Source organism: Myxocyprinus asiaticus, chromosome 41 (assembly GCF_019703515.2).
Source record: "Myxocyprinus asiaticus isolate MX2 ecotype Aquarium Trade chromosome 41, UBuf_Myxa_2, whole genome shotgun sequence".
NCBI classification, from domain to species: domain Eukaryota; kingdom Metazoa; phylum Chordata; class Actinopteri; order Cypriniformes; family Catostomidae; genus Myxocyprinus; species Myxocyprinus asiaticus.
In genome coordinates, this window is record NC_059384.1 from 9,547,973 (window position 1) to 9,574,159 (window position 26,187).

At 40.6% G+C, this 26,187-nt stretch overlaps 1 protein-coding gene across 4 annotated transcripts in view; it reads right to left on the reverse strand.

Moving 5' to 3' along the window:
- Positions 1–1,197: 1,197 nt before the first annotated feature.
- Positions 1,198–26,187, reverse strand: part of LOC127431992 (netrin-G1-like) — a 180,756-nt gene continuing 155,766 nt past the window's right edge. Inside the window, exons 6-9 of one of the 4 annotated variants that reach the window (XM_051682704.1) lie at positions 23,117–23,161; positions 20,238–20,294; positions 9,970–10,104; positions 1,198–3,482 (exon numbers count right to left, since the gene is read on the reverse strand). In XM_051682704.1, the coding sequence (XP_051538664.1) occupies positions 3,229–3,482; positions 9,970–10,104; positions 20,238–20,294; positions 23,117–23,161 (491 nt within the window). In that variant the 3' untranslated portion in view covers positions 1,198–3,228. The remainder of the gene's footprint in view (positions 3,483–9,969; positions 10,105–20,237; positions 20,295–23,116; positions 23,162–26,187) is intronic. The other 3 variants (XM_051682705.1, XM_051682706.1, XM_051682707.1) reach the window with 3 other exon arrangements.

Genomic DNA, 26,187 nt, shown 5'->3' on the forward strand with positions numbered 1-26,187 from the left:
TTAAAACAATTTAAAATTAATTACAACTATGAAAACAAACACAAAAAAATCCTTTCGAAAACTATGATTCAACATACTTTCTTGCATCTAAAATTGGGCACAGTGTGTCATGTAATTTTTAGTCAGTGTAGCTGTAGGGCCATATCGCCTAGAAGCGGAAGTAAAAATCCCATTCATTTTCTCCATAGATAAATTCATTTTTAACGATAACATATAAACATTAAAGTCCAAGGTTAAATGCATGGTTACATGCAATGGTATGCTCCTGTTGAAGTTGAAGCCATCAGTCCGCATTATTTCAAATTCATTTTTTTTTTTTTAATCGTTCAATTCCTGGTGAAGAACTACACTACCATGATGCTGAAACAAACTGGGGCAAAAAAAGCTCTGCAGCGATCGTCCACTACACACTGTGAATTATGCAATGGAGTCGATCTGCCTAAACAATGAATGAAGTTAATTCCTTCATGAAAGACGTTAAGTACACAGTCTTGTACATCATCTTTAAGTCCGATTTTCAAATAATGTTTCTTTTCAAATCTTTGTAATGTTGTGATTAACCTCTGAGATGGTTGGTGTGGTTCACAGCTTAGAACTCTTTCATTAAGGTTTTATTATGAAATCCCTTTGGAGAAAATGAATGGGATAAATACTGTACTTCCAGAATCAAGACAGCTAAAACAGTGGGCGGGCACTGTTATGCTCTAAAGAGATTATTAGCCTGAAACAGAGTAAACCATTCATACTGCAGAGCCTGGAGGGATCCTCCGCCCTGCTGCATGAATGAGAGGGTCAGAGCCTAGATAAAAATCGTATATGGGGCCAACAATTTCTCTGTCATAAAGATGAAAATCGTTTGGTCTGCAGGCTGCTCGACAGAGCTTTACTAGAGCCATACTGAGAAATGTTCCCCTTTGCCACAGGCCCTGACCTGTATGCCCTGTTCCCAACTCCTCATCACAGCACCACATGTACCAAGCTGACATCTGCTCATCAAGTCCTAATTAGGGAGCCGCTAATCTCCTCTGGCTAAGAACACACTGAACAACAGGCGAGGGAGACGCAGAGCTCAACATTGTCTATTCTTTAAAATGGGTCAGACTGAAGAGGACAAATTATTTTGTTTTCTATAATGATATATTATGCCATCCATTTCCAAAAGTGGCATCCTAATATAAATTAAACCAGCCTGGTTACTGGTTATTTGGTCACCAATGCTCCATTTCCAGATGAAATATTAAATAGAATTGTGGTTTATAAAATATAACATAAATGTGCAACATCACTAAAACAACATTTATTTTTTCATAAGCAAACATACTAAGAAGGAATACATGGATTCATAAATCAGTGTCCAGTTACTAATGAACTGTTGCAGAGGAGAGGCATCTCCTCAGAAAATGAATCATTTAACAGGCCTTTGTTTTCAGACAACTGTCTATAATCGTGAAAACGGCTGTAAAAGTTTCTGTTAAAAACAAGCATGAGCGGTAGATGGGCAGTTTACTCACAGGCAAGACCAACTCCATAAAACAGGCTCTCAAAGAGACATCAATAGCTGTTAATATTTAATTTTGCCCATCCGATAATGTGTTTCACTGAAACAAATCATTACTGTATTGAATTCAAGATAAATGGTGTGCAGAAAATTCTGAGGTTTAAAGCATTTTCCACTGTTCTGCAAAGTATGCAATTTATATGCATGTGTTAGACATTTTGCGTTTTCAATGCAGGAACAAACTTCTCGTTTAGATGCACAACAATTTTGAAATAAAAAACACGCAGAACAGTATAACACAGTTTCATAAAGTATTTTTAAAGTTTTATTCACTTAAATTTTTCAGTGTTAAAGCAACAAGAAAACATTTAGAATGTCCTTTGGTGTGATTTTCTTTTTTTACACTTCAGTATATAGACTGTATGTAAACTGATATTCTTTGATGCCAGCACGTTGCCAGTATACTTTAGGAAAACTTTACAATCCAACTAAATAAAAAAATAAAAATAAAAAAAAATAAAAAATAAAAATAAAGCTTCGGACGAACGTAACCAAATATTTAAATCTGTTTTGCACCTTGATAGAACGCACTAAAATGTTGCCTTTAAACACATTTCAGCAATAATACAAAAAAGTATATGTTCTACATTATTTTTACTCTGTCAAGAAAATAACTTTGTATTAATACAAAAATTAAATACACTGATGACTGTCTAAGCACTTCATCTGTTTGGGTGAAACATACATTTTTGAACGTGGCCTCAGCACACATTTTAAACGTTATGTTTTTTTTTTGTTTTTTTTATAATATTTTTTGGGGTGTGGGAATTGGGGGTGTGGGGGTATACCACATGAGTGTGACTAACATCACACGGACTAAAAAAAAGAAAAAAAAAAGTTATAAATGAATTTAATTCAACCAACAAGGGTTACAGAATAACATTTACAAAAGCACAGAGTGGAAGAGAGACAGGGCTCTTGACACAAAGGACACTCTAATGTTTTTTTTTTCCTTGGTTGGGTTCGAGGTGGGGTGGGGTTTGGTGTTGTTGGGACAACCAATTTCAAGCTCAATTTGAAAGCAGGTCAGATGTGACTGTCTGAATATATTTCCTTATATCCACAATGCACTGACAGAAAAGAATGCTTATGTTTCTTGTCATGAGTCTTTCTCAGCATTATTACTGCTATCTTTATTTTTATGTTGTTTTAATTTTTTCGTAATTGTCAGTTCACACAATCTGGACAGTTTCCCCATTGCTCCTTTTTGAAATAGCTGAAAGCAGTCTAGCCAACATGATACCCAGAATGGCTCATGTGAGGGGCAGCAGCTGGCTTTACTTGTACATGCCGCTGGCAGAACGCAGCTCCCGTTGCAGTGGCGATACAGGGAGGAAAGGGATGAGTCTGTCCGCTCTGCTCCCTGTCACTTTCTTTAGGGGAGTGAGTATCTATTATGGCTAAGTTCACATCTCTACTTCCTCTCATTTGCTTCATGAAGCATATGCTCAGGTAAATTGTATAAATAAATTAATTTTTACTTTTAGACTTTAACATGTAATAAATTTTTATAAATACTATTTTTATTGACATATTTATTTATTGTATTTTGTCTGTCATCCTCTCAAATTTTGCTTTGATATTTGGGCACATTCCACATGGCCGGCCGAGTGTTGTGGGTCTGGTGCGCTGCTTATACAGAAGAAGCTGGATATTTGGAGATCCGCTTCTCAAAGGACTGTCATCCAGCAGATCTCTACAAGGAATACAGGACCCAAGGCAGACAGCAGCAATAGCAGCATCAACGCAGGGGGGCGGTGAAAGGCCTGGCCCGAGTCTGACCCGCCGCAACCACCCGGCTCGTTCTCACACCAGGGTTTCTCGCACAGCAGGCCGCTGTATGCCGGAGGACACTGACAACGGATGTTGTTCACGCATACGCCGCCGTTTTGGCAACGCAGAAGCTCGTTGTCACACACCCGGGCTGTGGCATTAAGAGGGAGAGGGTAAGCAGAACACACACACACACACACACACACCTAAACAAGTATGAACATTTCTATGATTACATAGCGCTCTATGAAGATATCATATATTCTTCTATTGCTGAAAATAGACAGAAATAGTCAATACAAAGAGCAGGCAAAGTATTGATTGAAATGAAGCACAAGTAGAAAACTTAATATCATTATTAATAGAAATTCATAAGTGAAAAATTTTGATTGAAAATTATTTGTATAGATAATTGAACTCTTTGCTTTGAAAGCTTTGAATAAACACATCATTTAAACTCTTTACTTGGCATCCCTGCTCCTTGGTCATCTTTTTATTTTCCCTTTCTATTAATAAAGTACTATTTATTTCAAAATGGTATAATAATACTAATACTAATAATAAATACATAAATAAATAAATAAATAAATGTTTCTGGGCTTTGAAAGTGTTTCTTACAACCCGGTCTCATGATAATTATTAATAATAGTATGAGATGGCAAAATCATAAGAAATTGAGTTTTACTCACATAGAGAGGGAGAAAAAAAAAAAAGAAATATATATATATATATATATATATATATATATATATATATATATATATATATATATATATATATTTTTTTTTTTTTTTTACCCCTTACACAAAACCTAAACTTAACCATGATTTTAAAGTAATATTCCGGGTTCAATACAAGTTAAGATCAATAGACAGCATTTTTTGGCATAATACTGACTAAAAATGATTTAAATTTGCCCCTCCTTTTCTTTTAAAAAAGCAAAAATCGAGGTAACAGAGAGGCACTTACAATGGAAGTGAATGGGGCCAATCCATAAACATTAAAACACTATTTTTTTCAAAAGTATAGCCACAAGACATAAACAGTATATGTGTTAACATGATTTTAGTGTGAGAAAAACTCTTACTAACCTTTTCTGTGTAAAGTTATAGCCAATTTTACAACTTCTTTGCCATGATGATGCAATGTCAACAAACCCTAAAACAACTGTAAAAATGACAATTTAAATAAATTCACAGCTTAAATAATACATGAATTTAAACAGAATAATTAATATAAGTGCTTTTATAAAATTATAAGCTTAACAGTTCTGTCTTTAAACCCTCCAAAAATTGGCCCCATTCACTTCCATTGTTAGTGCCTCACTGTAACCTGGATTTTAGATTTTTCTTTTTTTTTAAAGAAAAGAATGGACAAGTCAAAATATTTTTTTGTGGTAATCAGCATTATGCCACAAATGCTGTCGATTGAGCTTAACTTGCATTGGACCCGGAATATTCTTTTAATAGAAAAAACAAAAAACAAAACACTGCCGCTAGGAATGTGTTACAGGTTATTGACGTACATCAGTCATTTGTATTGCATGAATATGGAATGTTTAACCAAATTTGCTCACTGGTGTTTCCATTCTTAAAAAAAAAAAAAAAAGTTAGATAGAAGGCTATCTAAAACTGTATGATGTACTGAATCGAAATGAAATTCTGTTTGTTGATTGGTTGGCCTCTATGTTAATAAATGTTGTATACTTTCGTAAGGGCTGTCATACGGCATCTTACGATTTCACCATTTTGTACAAATTAATACAAGTAGTCATAAAACTATGTTGGTTTCTTTATAAAAAATTTTTTAAAAACAATAAAAAAAAAGAACAATTCTATCTCAAGCAACCTCAGTGCTTCCATTAACCCAAAACCATTAACACATTATGATTTTCTACAAAACCCTGACAATGACTTGTGTTTCGCCTCCAGTGATGGCGTAACTGGCCACTGTGCCCCTCAGGTGTATCAGCCTATCGGACCTCAGAACATTTAACTACAGGGACATCTCAGCCAGACCTGCTCCCTTTGGATGCAAGCTGTTGAGCAAGCTGAAGGCAAACAAATTCCAGTGCAAACTAACAGACCAAGAGAGACAAATAAAAACTGATGAACAAGCCATGCTCCTCTAGTCTTTGTCAAAGCAGGAAAAACATTGTATACCTGCTCAATAGAAAATAATTATTTAAGTAACAAACTCTGACCCCTATCAGCTGCTGTGCAACGGTTCATGGAGGCCTTGTACGTTACAACATCTGTTTAATGACCATTGCAGAGCTATTTTTAGATGGACTGAGCTGACAGGAAGAGCTGAATGACACAGAAAGGTGGTGTAACTCTCCCAGTCATAACAGGCTGATTAGGGAGCTGGCAGAACTACATGGTCTCCAGCCTCTCTCTCCATATCCTGTGTGGATACAGGCTTTATGGTTGAGTCAGGGAAAAATGAGCCCCTGCTTGTGTCCATAATTCCCCATGTTCATCACTGCTGAGTCTTTTTATGATGCAGATCAATCATTCCCTGGTGAAAACCCACACTCGTACCACAAAACAAGGCTCATTGTACGTTCAAGACGAACAAGCTATTTGACTATCAGTGATTAACATTCATGAATATAGAACATGATCACATTAGTATTTGTAGGTAATCACACATAGAATGTAGTTTCAGCACACATTCATTTCTATATGTTTGCATAGACACTACCAGGGTCGGTTTGGCCATTGGGAGAATCTGGACTTTTTCCAATGGGCCAGTAGGCCGCTAGAAGTCTAACGTGCAGTATGATTTAAAACGAAATGTAGCCAAATAAACAAATAAATCACCTTTAAAATATTATATTATTATTGTACAATATATTTAATTTTGAAAATAAAAAACAGCCCACATAATGCTTAATTCCTGAATGTTTAAAGATGTTGGTCCGAGGAAAGAGAAAGGGGCCTTTCACACCAAACACGTACTTGCGCTAAAAAAGGTAAACACAGTGCCACGAACAGAGGAGAACGCAGATGTCTTGAGACGTGTTTTTAACAATTTAAGTTATTTTTAGACACAGTGACTAAAACACGCAGTTCTCATGCATGCGATGCTGAAAAACAGAGAGACACAGCACAACGGTCAATGATGTCCATCTAGTGCATGTTTACGTAGAAAAGCAATTGAAAAACAGCACGCACAGACACAAAAAAGCATTCGTGTGAACGGCCCCAAATATTGGTGCAGAGCAAAATGCCCATCAAAGGAGTTAAACATTTGCAGCTAGATGTGGAGAAATGTAATATGTCATCACAAAAAGTGATCTCTTACAATGACTATGGACAACTTAAAGGAATGACAGCCATGGCATTAGATGTGTATGGTCATATCATGTATTGGCTTTAAAACTGTATTCTGCCATATGGCCCTGATGGCAGCAGTGATGCCATATAATGGGAGTTACTTCAAAACATTCAACACAGATTTTTCTGTCTTTACTGCAATTATTGTAGTTTATCTCCTGCATAAAATGTGTTAAAAAATATTTTGAATGGTTTACAATCATAATGTTTTGGTTTAAACATGTTTTCATTATTGCTATTAGGCTATTTACCATCCAGCGCTTGCATAAAGATATACACCCGAGAGTAAATTAGGGTAGGAGTCGTCCATTACATCAATCAGTAGTCATAGGCACATGGACGAATCTGTTCTATTTATGCACAGTGTAGCCTATGAAACCTATATACAGTATAATGTAAATCAATAATGCTAATAATAAAATAGATATTACATATCTATGATGAAGCCAGTGTCCAATGGACCGCAAAAATCACACTATGCACTATACTGTTTAGAGTCAGAATATTTAATTTATAGAATTAACCCATTTCATTTTCATCTCTAAGAACTTGTCAAAATTGTTGTCAAAATTGTTTTACGAATATTTGGCCTCATTCATGAAACAGGCTAAATGCAGTAGAGTGTAAATCGTTCCTAAAATCATTCTTACATGAACTGTTGCAAGTAATAATTTCAGAATAATGGTTTTACGTACGTATCATATCCAAATGTAAAGAAATGAACAAGTGCTTAAACAATTACCTACAAAAAACAGTGATATCATGTTCAAAGATTTCAAATGTATCAAACACGATTTAGTCGTTGGAGGGGATTCATGTGATTTACTTTTTTTCTACTGCTCTCTCTCTTCCCATATTAAAAATCTTTAACATGTTATCTGGTGGTGAGCAGGTTAAAGTAATCAAATAATTCAATTAGACTGGCATGTTTTACTCCCAGGGCTAAGATGTAATCATAAAATAGAAGACGTTATTAATTAGACCATTAAATGACTTTCTACGAGCACATTTTTACCCTGTCTATCCTGCCCTTTAAGGAATAATAAAGAATTAATGAATCAAAAGATGAAAAATTTCTATATTGTTTAGAAAAGGGCTTCACTGATTTAATGCTTCTGGCTCTAAGTTTTTCATGCTCCTAAATCTCCCTGTTGCCAAGATGTTACTTTATAGGTTAGAAGTTTCCTATTAGAAGTTAACTGATTCTTTTTAAACTCGAGTTGAGGACATATTGACTGTTTGGAATTGAAACATCAGTGTTGCCTGTTACCAAACTGTCCATGAAAAGGAGATTGTACAGAGAGAAAGAGGTAAGAGGGACAGTAATGAGTGAATTGTGTCTCTGGAAGGAATTTTAGAACAACTCCTCTTTTGAGGGAAAGTGAGTGAATAGATCGATTACCTTTTCCACAACTGTGGCCTTTGTCAAGAGTGTTCTTGTGCCTCATCTGAAGAAGGATTTTAAGAAGCACAATTCTGGAGGTAATGCATCTCTCAAGAGTTTAGGTCTTTTTGGTTCATCCTGATTGTTCAGCTCTTTCTGTCTCCTCAGTTTGATGTCCCTCTGATGACCACAAAAATGTGCTCAGGCGTGAAAAGCCCTGTCAGTGATTTATGGCTTTTATGGGTGCTAACAAACACCTTTACCTTCCAATAGAGGGGGCATGGAAACAATTTACTCTCCTTACTCTGCTGTTGGTTGAAAACACTGCTCAATTCCAACAAACAGTTTAACCTCTATAGCCTACATAGAGTCTATACTCAGGAATACATTTTCATCTAATAAATATGAGCACTTATTTTAAGAGAGCAACAGAAGGTCCTTTCAAAGCTATTGGAGGTTCCATAAAACAAAGAAGGTTTAAAGCGAGTGCACTCATTTCGCCTCACGAGCAAGAGAAACGTGTATGGATCGCTTCCAATCCTGCATGTTTACAATTTGCCCGCATGTAAATAAACCCTAATAAGAGAATAAATTGAGCAATTTATTGGGTTTGCTTTTGATAAGAGGGATAATATTTTTCGAGAACAGCAGTGATTGCATTGTTGAAGTGGGAAGAAAAGACTTATTTAACTAAAGATTTGAGCTTTAATTGCACACTAAAATCTGCATTCATATAGATGAATTCTGGAAAAAGAGCCAAAGATTTTGTGCTTTTGCACAGACGTCTTGACTTTTGGGATTTATGCAATCATGAGACAAATGCGAGCTTATATTCCTTGTCTAGAACATATAACAAAATACTGTTGAGTTGATCACAACATCAAATTAAAATGGTTATGGTGCTTTGCCATCATGCATACCATTGGCTAAAACACGTTAATGCTTGCATCTTCTGAACGCTGGTGGGAGATGGATGTTTATAAGAAATATTGGTGTGAGTTATTAACATCTTCTTTCTTAATTTCACTTTAAATGCATCTCCCAGAACAGACCGTAAAGGGATTATTTGCCACATGTCACCATTTGCACCAAACCTTGTGGATTGCTTTTATCTAGTGACGTGTGAGGGTGTCAGTTTCTTCTCACACTAACATGGGTGGCATAAATCAGCCTCATGCTGTTGTATTCAAAGTAGCAGTGGACTCAATATACACATATTTACAGAATCTCACATTATTACATGCAGCTTCCTATTCATTCTGACTCAACGTCCATTTGCGTCATCTGAAACTTTGGCAAATGTTGACTTTTGATTCAGGAAGCTCATACCAGAGAATACAAATCAATGCTTGATATGCGGATCATCATTTCAACCGCAATGCTTGGAGCCAAGAGAGAAGCACCAGCCATCACAGTGTGGCCAAAACATCAAACAGCCAGAAAACACAGCGTAGCATTAGCACAGGTGTCAAACGTTCTGCTAACTCCAAATATTAGCTCAGCTGTGTGCTCTGTGCACATTCTCGCAGGTCCTGGGTTAGAATCAACACAATTACACATGCATGGAATCATGCCAAGATTTGTTTACATGGTTTAGCTCTAAAAAAAAATATTAAAAAACTACAATAATATTAATAATATTATTAATAACAATCAAAATAAAAATATAATGATAATACCCTCCAAAAATTAGAGATGCAGTTAAACCGCTAACAAGGCAGTATAACAGGTGTGACTAAGCCTCTGATGGAAGTCAGTCCCAAGTTATTTTCCAAGGGCTTTAGGCAAACCAAGCTGCTCATTTCTGGGTAGGCTGAAAAGAAGCAGCAAACAGAGAGGAGGAAGAGAGGGAGAGAGATAGAAAGAGAGAAAGCAAGGGACCAAAGCTGCAGATTGGTGGACGTTCTACTTACATTTGCAGCCATTGTCCCACAAATATCCTGGCAGACATTCGTGGCACTTAGCCCCTGTCGCTCCCTCCTTACATTTACAATATCCTGTGCCATTACAGCGATCAGAGTCTGAGCCAAAGGGATTACAATTACAGTCTGTAGAAACAAGACAAACACATACACACAGTGGAGAGACGGGGTCTGCGGTCTTCAACCTCTCAGATCAGCTCATGAATAATATCCCTCTGTTTTCTACACAAACAGTGTTTTCGGCTCAAAATGGGCCTCCACTGCCACCTTCATGCAAATTACTAGACTACAGAGGACAGATTTAAAACCACGGTTTTACTGAATATTTACCTCACGTCTACCATTTCAAAGGATGGGAAGCCTTAGCTGGGGAAGGTGAGTAAGAGTGGACATGGAGACAGTGGCATTTACTTAAGCATGGAAATCATAAGCTTGAGAATGTTTAACTTCTTGGAAGTCCTATAATGCAAAAATGCAGGGTTATGCAAACCTTTAAATGAATGGTTGCACTGAATAATCATGTTCTTATAAAAATAATAAATATATCTTTTTTTATATATATATACAGTATATATAAAAATTAGTGGCATGAAGGGAACACACAAATGAGCAAAAGCAAGACAAAAACATGGTGAAGTGTTCCTAATTTTCCAGTCCATTTGCAATCCGAAAGTGCATTAAAGTTGAATACTGATCATTTTCAACTGAGAAATATCTCATCTCATATAAATCAACATGGAATGGAGACTGCAACACATTTTATTTATCGTAATGTGAAATATTTCCAAATGAAAGGATTTTTAACAAGAAATAAATGGGTCATTATCAAAATATGGTGACAAACATGTACCTTGCCTTTTCATGAAAAATCATGAAAAAGATTTTGAATAGTCAAGAAACCCAATTTAAAAAGAATAATTCTATAACCCAACCTTTTATTAAATAATATGAAATGGTTTGTTTTACATGTTTATTTTTTATTTTTAAGAAAATATATTTAAATTATTCAACTGCATGAAAAAACCCTTGTCCACTTCATCTGTTGTGACATTTACAGTTATTTATGTGTTTATTTTTTACTCATTTTGTTTTCTCAGGTCAAGCATTAGGGCAAGGCCTAACAACTATACAAAAAAGCAAAACGAAATAAGTAATTTATAATTTAAATAATTCAAAAAGAATGTTTGTCCCTTGACTTAATGTCACTGGTGTTGTTAATGTAAAAAAGTAATGTTTTGAAATAACAAATACTGGTGGAAAAGAACTTTAAAGGTCAAAGTTCAGAGGAAGAAGAGGCTGTTCAAATGTGCATGCAGAGATTTTCCCACCATGTTGACCAAGTTAATTGTTTTCAAAAGTTAATTTAAATATGTCATTGGTGTTGTTACATTATTTAATGTTTGTGTGAAAGATTTGTATATATATATATATATATAAAAAAAATGATTTAATAGTAGGATTTATTGATTTTAGTCTGATTAGTGGTGTATGTTCCCTATCTGTCACTCACTCGACGTTGTGTCGATGTAGTGACACTAGTGGTCACTCTTGGGAGCCCGAAACACCTCTGGTCTTTGATAAAAGTGGTATTTGCATACCACTCCCCCGGACATACAGGTATAAAAGGAGCTGGTATGATTGGTTGCTGGACTCGCTGCGCCGCTCACAGCCACGCCTCGCCCCAGTTCTTTTCTTCCCGGAAGTGCACGAGGAGCTGACAAGTTCATGGGAGGCACCTTTTACTGCCCGGTCCCGATCTTTCAGCTCCCCCACCCTCACTACCCTCAGTGGTGGGGTGGCCAAGGGCTATTCGGCAATCCCCCCGGTGGATAAGGCGCTCGCGGTGCACCTATGCCTGCAGAGCGCCGCCACCTGGCGCGGGCGGCCAAAGCTCCCATCCAAGGCCTGTAGGTTTACATCATCCCTGACGGCCAAAGCCTATGGTGCCGCTGGACAAGTTGCCTCTGCCCTGCATGCCATGGCTCTCCTGCAAGTCCACCAAGTCAAGGCACTAAAGGAACTGCACGAGGGTAGTTCTGCCCGGGGATTGATGCAGGAGCTGCGCTCGGCGACCAACCTCGCTCTCCGGGCGACGAAGGTCACAGCGTGGTCTCTCGGGCGGGCGATGTCCACCTTGGTGGTCCAGGAGCGCCACCTTTGGCTCAACCTGGTCGAAATGGGAGAGGCCGACAATACAGGTTCCTTGCTGCCCCCATTTCCCAGGTTGGCCTGTTTGGCGACACCGTCGAGGACTTTGCCCAGCAGTTCTCAGCTGTGAAGCAGCAGACGGAGGCTATCCAGCACATCCTGCCCCGGCGCGGCTCAAGACCCTGCACCCAGTCTGCTTGTCACCAAGGGCGTCCCCCTGCCCGGCCCTGGCGTGGAGCCCACCGCAGGAAGCAGACGTCACCCGTCTCAGGGTCGGCCACCAAGAACCTGCGAAAGGCTTTGAAGCGCCCCTGAGACGGGCGACCCAGGGACGACAAAACCCACTGCTCTGGAGCTGGTAAGCAGACCACTCCATCCCCCGGTGGAGGGCCGTGAGGAGACTCTTTTGTTACCTTTGCATTTAATTGCGCTGCATGCCCAAGTGGCTGCAGTACCCAAGAGTTCAGCAAGAGCAGTTTCCTTGTTCCCTAGGTCACATACCCGGTGTACACGGCTGTCATCATGACCACCGTCCACCATTCCATTTTTTGCAGGTTCGGCGCTCCAATGGCAGTCTCCCCGCCCCTGCGTGCCCAGCTGTGGCACAAATCCGTCCCCGATGTGACAGTCTCCACGGGTCACGAGGACAGGCCTCTTCCTCCCCCGTCCCAGGCTGTTCCGGGGGTGGTCACAAGGAGCCAGGTAAGTGCTTCGATGTCCCTGAACTCAGCACGGCCACGACACGGCGTGGCACCTCAGGCTCCTCCCCGCCACGAGGCCCCACCCGCCGGTATGTCCGACGAGGTTGTCCCCTTGGTCCCCCTCGCCCGCAACTTGGACGCGTGGCTAGCGCTTTCCAACCCGTCGAGATGGCTGGTCCGGACCATCCAACTCGGCTACGCGATTCAATTCGCCAGGTGTCTGCCCAGGTTCAGCGGCATCAACTTCACCTCGGTGAAGGGCGAAAATGCCGCTACCTTGCGCGCTGAGATCGCAACCCTCCTATGGAAGGATGTGATAGAGCCTGTCCCACTGGTAGAGATGAAGAGGGGGTTTTACAGGCCCTACTTCATTGTACCAAAGAAAGGCGGTGGGTTGCGGCCAATCTTGGACCTGCGAGTACTGAACCTGGCTTTACACAGACTCCCGTTCAAGATGCTGAAGCAAAAGCGCATTCTAGTGAGCATCCGACATCAAAATTGGTTCGCGGCGGTAGACCTGAAGGATGCGTACTTCCACGACTTGATTCTACCTCAACACAGACCCTTCCTGCAGTTTGCATTCGAGGTTCGGGCGTATCAGTACAAGGTCCTCCCTTTCAGCCTGTCCTTGTCCCCTCGCATCTTCACGAAGGTTGGAGAGGCAGCCCTTGCCCCGCTAAGGGAAGTGGGCATTTGCATCCTCAACTATCTTGACGATTGGCTAATCCTAGCTCACTCTCGGGATGTGTTGTGTGCACACAGGGACCTGGTGCTCTCACACCTCAGCCGGCTATGGGCTTTGGGTCAACTGGGAAAAGAGCAAGCTCCTCCCGGTTCAGAGCATCTCTTTTCTCGGCTTGGAGTCTCAATGACAGCGTGCCTCATGAACGAGCGCACACAGTCGGTGCTGACCTGTTTAAAGGCTCCTGGGGTATATGGCATCCTCAGCGGTGGCCACTCCGCTTGGGTTGATGCATATGAGACCGCTTCAGCACTGGCTTCAGACTCGGGTCCCAAGATGGGCATGGCGCCGTGGGACACATCGAGTGGCCATCACGCCGATCTGTCACCGCCTCTTCAGCCCTTGGACCGACCTCACGTTTCTATGGGCAGGCGTTCCCCAAGAGCAGGTCTCCAGGTGTGTCATGGTTATGACAGATGCCTCCAAAACGGGCTGGGGCTCTGTATGCAATGGGCACGCAGCCGCCGGCTCATGGATGGGCCAGCGGCTATGTTGGCACATCAACTGCCTCGAGTTGCTGGCAATTGCTCGCCCTGCAGAGGTTTTCGGCCGTTGATCCAAGGTAAGCATGTGTTAGTTCGGACAGACAACATGGCAACGGTAGCATCTGTCAACCATCAAGGTGGTCTGCGCTCCCGTTGTATGTCACAACTCGCCCGCCGTCTCCTCCTCTGGAGTCAGCAGCACCTCAAGTCGCTGCGAGCCACTCACATCCCGGGTGAACACTGCAGCGGACGTGCTGTCATGGCAAGTTTCCCTCAGGGGAGAGTGGAGGCTCCACCCTCAGGTGGTCCAGCTGATTTGGAGTTGATTCAGGCAGGCACAGGTAGACCTTTTCGCCTCCCAAGAATCCTCCCACTGCCCGCTCTGGTATGCCCTCACCGAGGCACCTCTCGGTATAGATGCGCTGGCACACAGCTGGCCCCCTGGACTTCGCAAATATGCATTTCCCCCAGTAAGCCTACTTGTACAGACCTTGTGCAAGGTCAGGGAGGATGAGGAGAAGGTCGTCCTGGTAGCACCCTACTGGCCCACCCAGACATGGTTCCCGGACCTCACGCTCCTCGCGACGCATCTATTTGGATCGCACGCAGAGCTATAGAGTCTCTGAGCAGCTCTTTTTCTGCTTTGGTGGACAGCAGAAAGGAAGCGCTGTCTCCAAGCAGAGGATCACCCACTGGCTCATTGACGAAATAAGAATGGCATATCACGCCCAGGACGTGCCGCCCCCGGCAGGGCTACGAGCCCATTCTACCAGGGGTGTAGCGGCCTCCTGGGACTTGACAAGTGGCGCCTCTCTAACAGACATTTGCAGAGCAGCAGGCTGGGCAACACCCAACACCTTTGCGAGGTTCTACAATCTCTGGGTGGAACCGGTTTCATCCCGTGTAGTAGCACACACAAGCAGGTAAATCCGGGACAGCTGGCCGGGTGTATTACTGGCGCATAGCGCCTTTCACCTCCCCTGAGCTGAAGACGTGCACTGTTGACTCCCAGTAGTGTTCACAAACTGTGTGCCCTAGGTGATTTCCTCTGAGCCCTGTGGCAGCTGAGTTCGCAGAGAAACTCGCTGCCAGCTCAGTACATGTGCTAACTAAGCCCTGTACTGGTGTAGGTGCTCCGCATGTGGTGGTTCCCCATAGGTAACCCCATGCGATGTATATCTTCCGCTGATTCGTTTCCCTGTTGGTAAACTGCATCTTCCTTGGGCAGTCACCATGTTTGTAGAAACTCCTCCCCCGTATGATAGGACCTACCATGGGACTTCTCCACATGACATACTTCCGACAAAGTTCGGCAAGACCATGTGACGTATTTCCACTCAAACTACCCCCTCCCCCCCCCCCTTCTGGGAGGGGTGTGGTCTCCACGATGTCTTCCCCTTGGGAGGGACGTAGACCTGGTGGCCCCAGTCAGTTAATTCCTTTTTTTGTGGGAGAAAAAAAAAAAAAAAGAGGATAAGAGGCCACGACTGGGCTAGCCTGTCTCTATATTTTGGGCAGTCGAATTGTCCCCAAAGGGCCGTTCGACACTCATAACAGCATTGGGGGAGGTTACGTGTCGGCCTGGTGCGCTGGCTACAAGGCACAAAGTGGTCTACCCGTCACACACTGCCAGTTCACGTAACACAGTTCAGCCAGTTGCGGCATTTCGTATAGGGACCCCTAGTGTCACTACATCGACACAACGTCGAGTGAGTGACAGATAGGGAACGTCCTGGTTACTTGCATAACCTCCATCATTCCCTGATGGAGGGAACGAGACTTTGTGTCCCTCCTGCCACAATGCTGAACTACCCGCTGAAATGGCCGGGACCTTGTCTCGGCTCCTCAGCACAAAACCTGAATGAGTGGTTGCATATCAGCTCCTTTTATACCCGTATGTCTGGGGGAGTGGTATGCAAATACCACTCGCCAATTTTCATTGGCCTTTTATCAAAGACCAGAGGTGTTTCGGGCTCCCAAGTGTGACCCCTAGTATCACTACATCGACACAATGTCTCGTTCCCTCCATCAGGGAACGGAGGTTATGCAAGTAACCAGGACGTTTTGTGATGCTCTTGATACTGTTTTAGAAAATGCATCTTTTAAGAGAATTTGTCACTGGTGTTATTGTCACTGGTGTTACAAGCCTTGCTTCATTCGTTAAACAAAATGAAATAATAAAATAAAGAACAATCAAGTTGTCCTTCATGAATAAAAATGTCAAGATGTTAAAAAAATAGCTTTTATCGGCGAAAAACTAAATTCAAAATTTCAACATTTTGTACGTTGGAAAGTCATATTTTTTTGAGAATGACCCAAACCAGGGCAGTAGATGTAATGCATTATGAATTGATTGAATTCTGAAACACAACCAACATGTTCTTCTGAGAAGGCTTTTTGACCAGGACGTCTTTTTGGAAGAACATGGAGGCTGAATTAAGCTCAAGTTCACCATCAAGAGCATTGTGACACATTCCAATTATAACACTTCTTTTTCAAACCTAGCATTATTTGTTATCATTTCTAAATCCGTATATATAAGGTTATAGCAATTAAGCCACTTGGCTTTTGGTTAACAATAACCAGACTATCGTAGAAGATGTCAGCCAAATTAGAAACTGTTGCAGAGTCAGAGCAATTATTTAATTTTAAAGGTGCACTCAGTATTTTTGTTCCTCATTAAAATGTTGTACTCCTAAATGCATTTATTGCAATTTTGAAACATATGTATATAATCCTGAAGCCTCACATGAGATGAAGATATGAGTAACCTTATAAAAGCTGTTTTATTCTACATGAAAAGGGTCCCCTCATGGGGGCTGCCATGTTAGGACCACGTGATTAGCCGAATACTACTCCCTTAATCTCAGTAACTGCCCTGTTATTGGATACTTTCACTCGTGGATTAAATTATTCATGGCTGACTGTGAATTGTGATTTTTCACAATGGCAGTTTTAACTAAAAACTATTACTATTGAAACGATGCTGCATCCATGCCCCTAAATGTCAGTGTAAGTCTAAAATGCATGAACAAAAACCTACTGAGTGCACCTTTGAACAATTATGAAGACAAATTTTTTTTCCTTTGGAATAACATGCATTAATGAATTTTGCACAATTTGTATTATAAAAAAAATGAGGTTAATTTTGATTTTATGTTGACATTAATTGTTAGATGTCAGTGACTCTCCAGTTCATGGATTGCCGTAAACCAGTGTTTAACCTAACTTGATTTTTGCCAGCTAACCCAGATCCTAACAAAACTGGATCTCTGGGATGTCTACAGAGAAAAGACAAAAGATTTCTTCAGATTTAAAAAAAAAGAATGAATTCTTTGTTCTTTCTCCAAAGAACTTGGACGTGTAGCATGAAACTCTTGTGGAATGGCATTTCTGATTTAAATTTTTCATTATGCTGTTCTTATACCAAATTGTTTTAATGAGAATCACTAATCATTCATTTTGGAATGCTCCTTCTGCTCTTCAAAATAAACGCAAGCACTATTTTCATACAGCCACAGCTGCTGAGAAGAACTCTCTTTACATGTAAATTCAGCCTTTAGGCTTTGCTTAAGAGCTGGTGCTTTTAAAAATGTTTAATTTCAAAGCTAAATAAATTAATGCTTATTAATTATTAATGTTTTGCTAAAACACCAACATAAACCTCACCCATAATGCACTTTCCACATATTTTGACAGTTTGGTGGCACTTCTGTGACTACAGATATTGCTGGGTTGAGGTGGAGGTCAGAGTCTGTGACCTGTAACACCTAAAGATGTGTGTGGAAGTCACAAAGCCATGACCTGCTTCAAGACGTCTCTCTTGCTCTGTTCCTTGTCTTTTGCTTTCTCTTTCCCAGAGTATAAAGCATGCGGCACCTTTTTCCGTAGGGGCTAGTCCTCATAGACACCTCACTATAGAAGTGTATTGGCAGACATCACCTCTGCCTCACTGTGTCTGACTTCTTGTCTGTCTTTTTGATTTTCTCTCTGTATTTCCTTTCTTATTCTTTCTTTCTTTCTTATTCTTTTTCTTTCTTTCCTTCTTTCTTTCTGTCTAGTTACTAATTTTCTGAATTCTGTCTTTGCTATTGCCTTTAGCATTGTAAAGCTGTAGCTTTTTTAAAATCAAACATAAAAATAAAAAAACTAATAAAAAAAAAAAAAACTAATTAAGATGGTGAATCTACAGTGTCTTCTGTCATAATCTGCCATGGATCACATGCTATTTGCCCCAAAACTGGAGAGATGTAGATTGATGTGATATTGCTAATGCACAAAAGTATGCGTGATAAGACTTGAGTGACGACAGAGGAATAGACAAACACACAGAAGGGAGTGAAGGGATGGAGGGTGATGGAGCAATAGAAGGGAAGGCCAGATGGCTGATTTGGGGAGTGTGTGATGTGTGATAAGCCATGTTTGTTGATGAGAGTGCTGGAGGACTGACCTATGCAAACATTCTCATCATCCAGCTCTGCTGAGGCATTGCGGTAGTATCCAAGCTTGCACAGCTGGCAGTGCTGCCCTCTAGTGTTGTGCTTACAGCTCACGCAAATGACGGTGTTTAGCACCTCGATGTAACTGCAGCGATTGGAGTGACTGAAGCATTCGCAGTCTTGCAAAAAGGGGAGAGAGATGGGCTGTGTTTAGGGTAAGTGTGTGCAAGTTTCGGCGGCACTGCAGAAGTGGGGCACCATGGCATGCAAGGTTTGGATGGTCTGAAACAGCAGAAGGTTGGGAGGCACTGCCATGGATGCAGCCAGCAGTGTTGGATGTATGATCACCTTAAGATGAATGGAGAAGCGTTGTTGTTATTAGAGAGTTTGCCTCGAGCACACCACAGTGATGGAGAGAAAAAAAAAAAGAACAGAAATGTTACATGGAAATGACAGGGTACAAATAAAACACGGGCAGATGTCATTTTCAACCTCGGCAGAGTGCGAGTGCACATGAGGTTTGAAATTTACATCCACATGTATTTATATTGTATTGCTCATGGAGAGTTGTCTCAAACAAATTATGGAAAGGTGCACTGAAGGAGCTGGAACTTTGAAACAAGAGAATAAAACAATGGCTTATATTTTCTATATCCCCCAAAATAACAAAACCTCAGTTCGAAAATGGGTACACAAACTGCATTCTCTCCATAAAATAACTGCAATAAAATGAAAGACAAAGCATTTTTTTCCCCAGTATTGATTCTGTTAGCTCCAAAATGAAAAATAGCACAACCAAACAGAAACAACTTCGTATCTATTTCCCAATAGTCTTCAAAGAAACCAAACAACGTTTATCCAGGACCAGCAAGAGTATGTCCTAGTTTCAAAGTGATGTTCAACCTCAATGCTCAGACACTGCTCTTGGCATAACACACTGATGCGCTCACCCAGACTCACAGAGTCTTGGTCAAGCAACTGCCCAGAGCCCCCAACCAAATGGGTCTGGCAAATCTTCTCCAGCTATGTCCCCCACATGTCATGGACAGGTAGCGGTGCTCATAAAGCCTCCATGTCTTTCCCTCCAGAGTTGATGCTCGGGCTTTCGTGAGAAATAGAGGGATTGTCATTATCAAGATCTGGATTGAGGTCAGGCCTTCTCAGCAGCCTTTTCCCCTGTCCTCTGAGTGGAGGAGTGAGACAGACATATCTCCTGTAAAGTGATCTCTAAAGCTGCCTGGATATGCCAATCATCCTGTCTGGAAAATTTGGAGGGCTTGCTGCAACAATAAAAGAGACAGGGCTTCTTGCTTGTCAGCCACTGTGGAATTATATCAGATTCAATGTTCTCAATCAAACCTGGATCACCAAGATTGACTGTATACAATGCGTTAATCCAACATAGGGAACATGATGCTTCCCCTCTGAATCATCAAGTTGAGTCTCCACGATTTTAAAGACTTGTGTCCCTAAAGCATTTGGCACATCAGTAAATGGGACAGAGTTTACATACCAATTCAGGAAGGAGGTAATCATAAAACAATAAAGAGCAAAATACACAATGCAAGTGGAGAGGGAGGATTAGATTCTTGGAATGGGACAGGTCAAGGATAGGTGTTCTGAAAGTACTGGAAATACAGGGCTTATTCTGGATTCATTTAGGGAAGAGTGGTGTTGAGGGGTTGTAATTTGAATGACATACACTGACACAGTATTAAGAGTATATGAATCATACTCCTCCTACCTCTCTTACTGTTTGCAACTTGTACAGAAGGAATGGTTGACAAAGCAACTTGAGGAGCTACTGGACAAAATAAAACACAAAAAACAAACAAAATATATCAAATAAAAACATGACTATTTATTCCAAAATAAATTTTAAATGATGGTGATATGAAAATGTTTGACCGATATTAACAAATAATTATAGGTATACCGATATTTTGCCACTTACCATTTGTCATCAGATAACCGCTATACTAAGGAATTATGCTTTAAAAATTTACAAAGTAGAAAAGCTTTTGTTCTGTTCTAACAATAAATAATTTCCATTGAACATGGATTGGACTTCTTGAACACAGGACAACACTTTAAAGAGAGAAAGATAAATATATGATAAAAAGATAAAAAACTGAACTAAATGTGATAACATGATGATCAATATGAATTTTGTTTATTTTGTACTTTTGCTGACTGAAGCCCTGACTGAAGCGCTGAATGCAGACTATATTTTAAAACACAGACTTTTAAGGTTTTTAGATGGTTTCCCTCATCATGTAGCCTATAGGTATGTGCAGCTTTCACAACTTTCACGTCAGTTTATGGCATTTTTTCATCATTATTGTGAGATTGAGAAAGAATAAACATTTTATATTATGTGTTCTTAGGAGTGCCAACCCTTCTACATATTGTGGCTATTATTATTTCTGGATTTTGCATTTGAATTCACAGAGTTTTCACAAAGTGTGTTACTAATTAATTATAAATAAAATGGTCTTCGGTGACTGACAAGAATTCTGTTTTAATCCTGTTTCTGTGTCAGTTCATTTTTTTTTTTTTAAAGCTGTGTTTTTTAATAGTAATTGACATACAAAACACAAATTTGCACAGTGTACATTCCATTCCCTGCAACTGTTATTATTTGAAAGTTTCTGATGGCACAGGAAAATGAAAAGCTTGCATTGCTGGCAGAAACTGATCAGCTGGCATTAGTTCAGTTAAGCTTCCCAGGCTTCTTGTGTGAGAGCTCGTCAAGCATATATATCCCTAATTCCTGCTGCCAGTCAAACACAACAGCAGAATGACAGGTCTCAGAACAATCCCAGAAAAATCTCAGAAAAAGTTATCAGCTCACCATGCAGTCACAAAACAATTCGAAGGGCAATGTCCTTCACCAACCTCCAACCCTCAATACCCACCCTAACACCCATGAACTCTGCCAACCAACCCTGTATACTTGCAGCCCTCTTTATTCATGCCTTTTCTCATCTATGTAATGGGTTAACTTGATATTGCCTTGAATCAGTCTACCTAAAACAGCCATGAAAACTTCCCAGTTCTCCCAAGCAAGGCTGAGGCTAGAGGTCTTCACGGGTCCACCCTAACCCAAGGACCCGAGACCCGACCCGAGACCCGACCCAGGACCCGTACGGTTTCGGATCCACGTTTTATATGGTCAGCCGGGTCCGGGTCGGGTCCCATTCTATTGCTGCGGGTCCTGGGTCTGTTTAACATTATGTGTAATACCTGAGTCGATCCAAGAAGACCCGGCCATGATCAGACAGCGCTGATGATGATGGTGCTGTGTGTGTGAGTTGTGACTTGCAACATTGTAAAATTAGGATGAGAAAGTGTGGGCGGGTAATAAGGTGAAAAACAGAGTGGAGCCACAATGACCTGAGTGACATCAGAGGCAGAGCGGAGTTAAGGCACACAATAACAAACTAGCAATGCTAACGGTAGCAGCCGTGGCTATGAACGAGCAATCGTTGTTATAGTTCAAAAGGGCAAACAGTCGAAGTTATCTTAATGCGAGATACAAAAAAAACTGCAAAGCTGATTCTATACAAGTCCCGTTTATCATCTGTCACTGTGACAGCAAGTGGACTTTTGAAGCTGAAATAATGAGTGGATTAGCTATGCTGTTTCAATCAGCAAGAGAGGAATCACAGGAAACCTGGATGTATTTTACCAACTTTCTTGGCAAGGAGGACAGATTATATGCATCACGGCCAGGCACAGGGGAGAAGGCTACTAACGTTACATTAGGTAAGACACAAAGTTTTGTTTTCACAACTTGTAAATTAAGTTGTTAATAGCAATCAGCTGTGAAATCGATCGATCGGGTCTGTGTCTCCCGGCCGGTTCCGGCTCTCAGCTTTCAAATAATAGATGGGTCCTGTTCGGGTCCGGGTCCATCATTTCTCGGTTCTGCATGGGTAAGGGTCCAAGCTTTCAAATAATAGACGAGTCGGGTCCAGGTAGTACATGGAATGGTGGTGGCATAGTGGGCTAAAGCACATAATTGGTAATCAGAAGGTTGCTTGTTTAATCCCCACAGCCACCACCATTGTGTCCTTGATCAAGGCACTTAACTCCAGGTTGCTCCAGGGGGATTGTCCCTGTAATAAGTGCACTGTAAGTTGCTTTAAATAAAAGCGACTGCCAAATGCATAAATGTACATTTCCAGGTCGGTTTGGGCATACATTTTTGGACTCGTGAAGACATCTAGCTGAGACAAGATTAAGAGGGCCAGAGAGAGTGCCAAGCCTAATAAAAATAGAGGGTATACTTATGTAAGTAATTTGCATGTGTATGTGCCTTTATGGCTGTTCAGCTTGCAAGATGGATTGTTTCTTCAGTATTGTTTTTAGGAAGGACAATTACTCAAGGATCTTGCTGCTTTCAGAACCTTGTCGGAACCTTGTAAGTCAATTAGAAAAAAGCAGAAAGGAGTTTGTCTATCTGGAATGTATCAGACTCTGATAACACAGCAATGTTTAAAAAATGACTATGGATGCCATCCAAATTCTGTTAGATCTGCTTCACTCTTATAGCAGCCTGAAAATATTTTTGTGAGTCAGATCAAAGGAAATTGTATCCAAGTTGAAAATTTACCCTACCTTGATTTCGGTTAGCGACACCTAGGGATGAAATGTTCTGCCGAACTGCATGCAAGCAGGAGAAATCAGGAGTTAATTGAATGCACTGGCTGTCGGATGTCAGATGCACTAGGACAGGTCCAGATTGGACTCATAGACACATAAACAGCTACACACATCTCCAGATAGGTCATTCATAAAGTTGAGCTGATAGACTCAATGAGAACAAGCAACCAATCACAGATCTTCTCCAGAGATTGTATGTAATTGAGCTGTGTTTTGTGGCGTACTCTATATAACATGGAAATGACGACTGACAGAGATGAAAGGAAATCATGTCAGTCTATTGGAAGTAACGTGACACTGGACTGTGCAGTACAACCTGTACACACATGTAATATTGGTTGCAATATTGATTTTTAAGTCAATGATTAAAGTATGTTTCTGGATGTGGAAATAGCAAATAATCATGTCAGAAACTGAGAATTTAAGTGATGAATTGATGGGACTACCCTCAAAATTACATACAATTAATTATTTCCTTAGAGGTGGAAATATTATGGCTGGAAATGGAGCAGTCTCATGTCAATCTCAGAGGCAGCACTATAGCGAGAGGACAAAACCAAATGTTTCTTCTGTCCAAAACATATATGGTTGTGTCCCTTGTGTGCTGCTTCATGGTTGACCTCAAGTGTGTGGGAACATGAAACGAGGACAGGGTGCAGGAATTCCAGTGAGGACACGTCTATACATTTGATAACAATTATTATTATTTTTTACAAGGTGGTTGGGGGACTCAGAATGCATGCACACGCAAGATACTGACAAAAGGAAACCCATCTTAAGAACCCATTATGAAATGGCCTTTATGTCCAATCACATTGGGAGAAATAACTCTTTTTCCATGTGATTTCCAGAATTCCATAAACTTTACTATGAGTTTTCAGTTCAAGCTCCGATAATATTTTGTGACAGAAATTAAAGATGACAAAGAAATATGCATAAAACAATTATTTTTGTAAGATTAATCAGATAATGTTAGCTGTGGATGTGTCAACATTATTAATTGTAAAGTGTTTCTCTTTCTATAGATTAGTTACTTCCTTTTACCTAATCAGTTGAAGAATATTAAGTTGTTGTTTTTTTTGTCAGTAAATCTTGTTAAAAACCAACAAAAGATTAATATTTTTATTAATTATTTTAAATAGTGATTGCACTTTAGATTTAGTTTGTAAATTAATAAAGTCTTCAAAACAAATACAAATATTGTAAAAGTGCCAAAGCATGCATTAAGTGCACAATCTGGATCCATCTGTTCATCAAACTAATCTAATAATCAGAGAAACACTGTTTCATTTTCACAACCCTTTTTATGGAAATTTTCTTTTTTTTTTTTTGTCTAGTGAGACACAGAAAGTGGGCATTCAGCAATAGGCAACCAGTGATCTGCCCGAAAAGATCTACCCTTAGAATGCTGGGCAAATCCAGCTGTCCTCTCTTGTTATATTACATGACACAAACATAAGCAAAAGCCAGCATCGTGCTACCCACAGGAGCACAATGAGAGCTTTATTACTGATATAAAATGTGTTCCATATAAACAAGTGATTAGGCTTGATGCTCACCGCATCTGCTCTTCATTAATGTGTGTGTTAGTGAACATTCAGATAAAAATTAGATAAATGAGAAGTGACAGATTTTAATCAGTGCCATCCCAGTAATGAAATGCAATCCGGTACAGCCAAAATCCCATCTTAAAATATTAATTTTGCTCTAATGCCTGCATTAGGGCAATTCTGGCAGGCTTAATAAACTTGAAATAGAATTGGGAAAAGTCAATAAAGAATTCAATTACCCTCAAGCAACTCTGAGAAAACTGCAGTGTTTTCTTTTTCAGGCATGGGTATGACATCTCCATCCTCAAGGACACTTTTACAGTCTCAGTCACTCTCTCTCTCTCTCTCTCTCTCTCTCTCTCTCTCTCTCTCTCTCTCTCTCTCTCTCTCTCTAGTTTTTGTGAAATGGAGAGTACAATATTTTTAATTGTTATAGTCATGGTCAGAGGACAGTTTTTATAGATTCATCTCTGTTTTGTGTCAAAGAAACATCTCAGAAAAGCTATTCGGGACCCTGGCGATATTGTGAGTGTCTACTCTTTGTGTCTTTCTGTATGGATGAGTAATAAATTCACCATGACTGAATGAATGAATGTTCATGGTACGGTAGCATGTTGGAGGGTGGTTTGACACCTGCATAAGAAACAATGGAGTGAGCACATGCAGAAATTGTGCGGCACAGGGCATGCTATACAGCCAAACACAAAACACACTTCAGGAGAGGAGTGGGAGGTGTCCACTTGGTCTGACGTTCATTTCTGATTAAATGCATGACTTTTAGCAATATTTAACACCTTGTGTGACTACTAATTTATTTTCAAAAGAGTTTAACATGTAAATCAGACTCAATTAACCAATAATTTAAATGTTGATTACTGAATATTTGATTTGTGGTGTGAATTGCATAGGCCTATGATATAAGTTACACTGCCTATGAACTATCCAAACAGGAAAGGTGTATATTTGTCCTGGGCCCAGGAAAAGTGATGCATGTGGAAAAATATATTCAGGGCTCTACATGCATTTTGTCTTGTTCAATATCTCTGTGGCTCCAGTTTTCCTATTCACCCTCCCAGCTCCAGTAACTCCATCTGTCTGCTGGCTCCCAGGGCCTCTGGCATGACCAGATAATAATAGATAGACCTGCATTTCTAATATTAAAATGATATTTTCCTCTTCTGGAGAGGTCCTGAACTTCAATATGCCAGTGGGCCATTTAAATACACCGATCAGCCACAACATTAAAACCACCTGCCTAATATCGTGTAGGTCCCCCTCGTGCCACCAGAACAGCTCTGACCCATCGAGGCATGGACTCCACAAGACCTCTGAAGGTGTCCTGTGGTATCTGGCACCAAGACGTTAGCAGCAGGTCCTTTAAGTCCTGTAAATTGCGAGGTGGGGCCTCCATGGATCGGACTTGTTGGTCCAGCACATCCCATAGATGCTCAATCGGACTGAGATCTGGGGACTTTG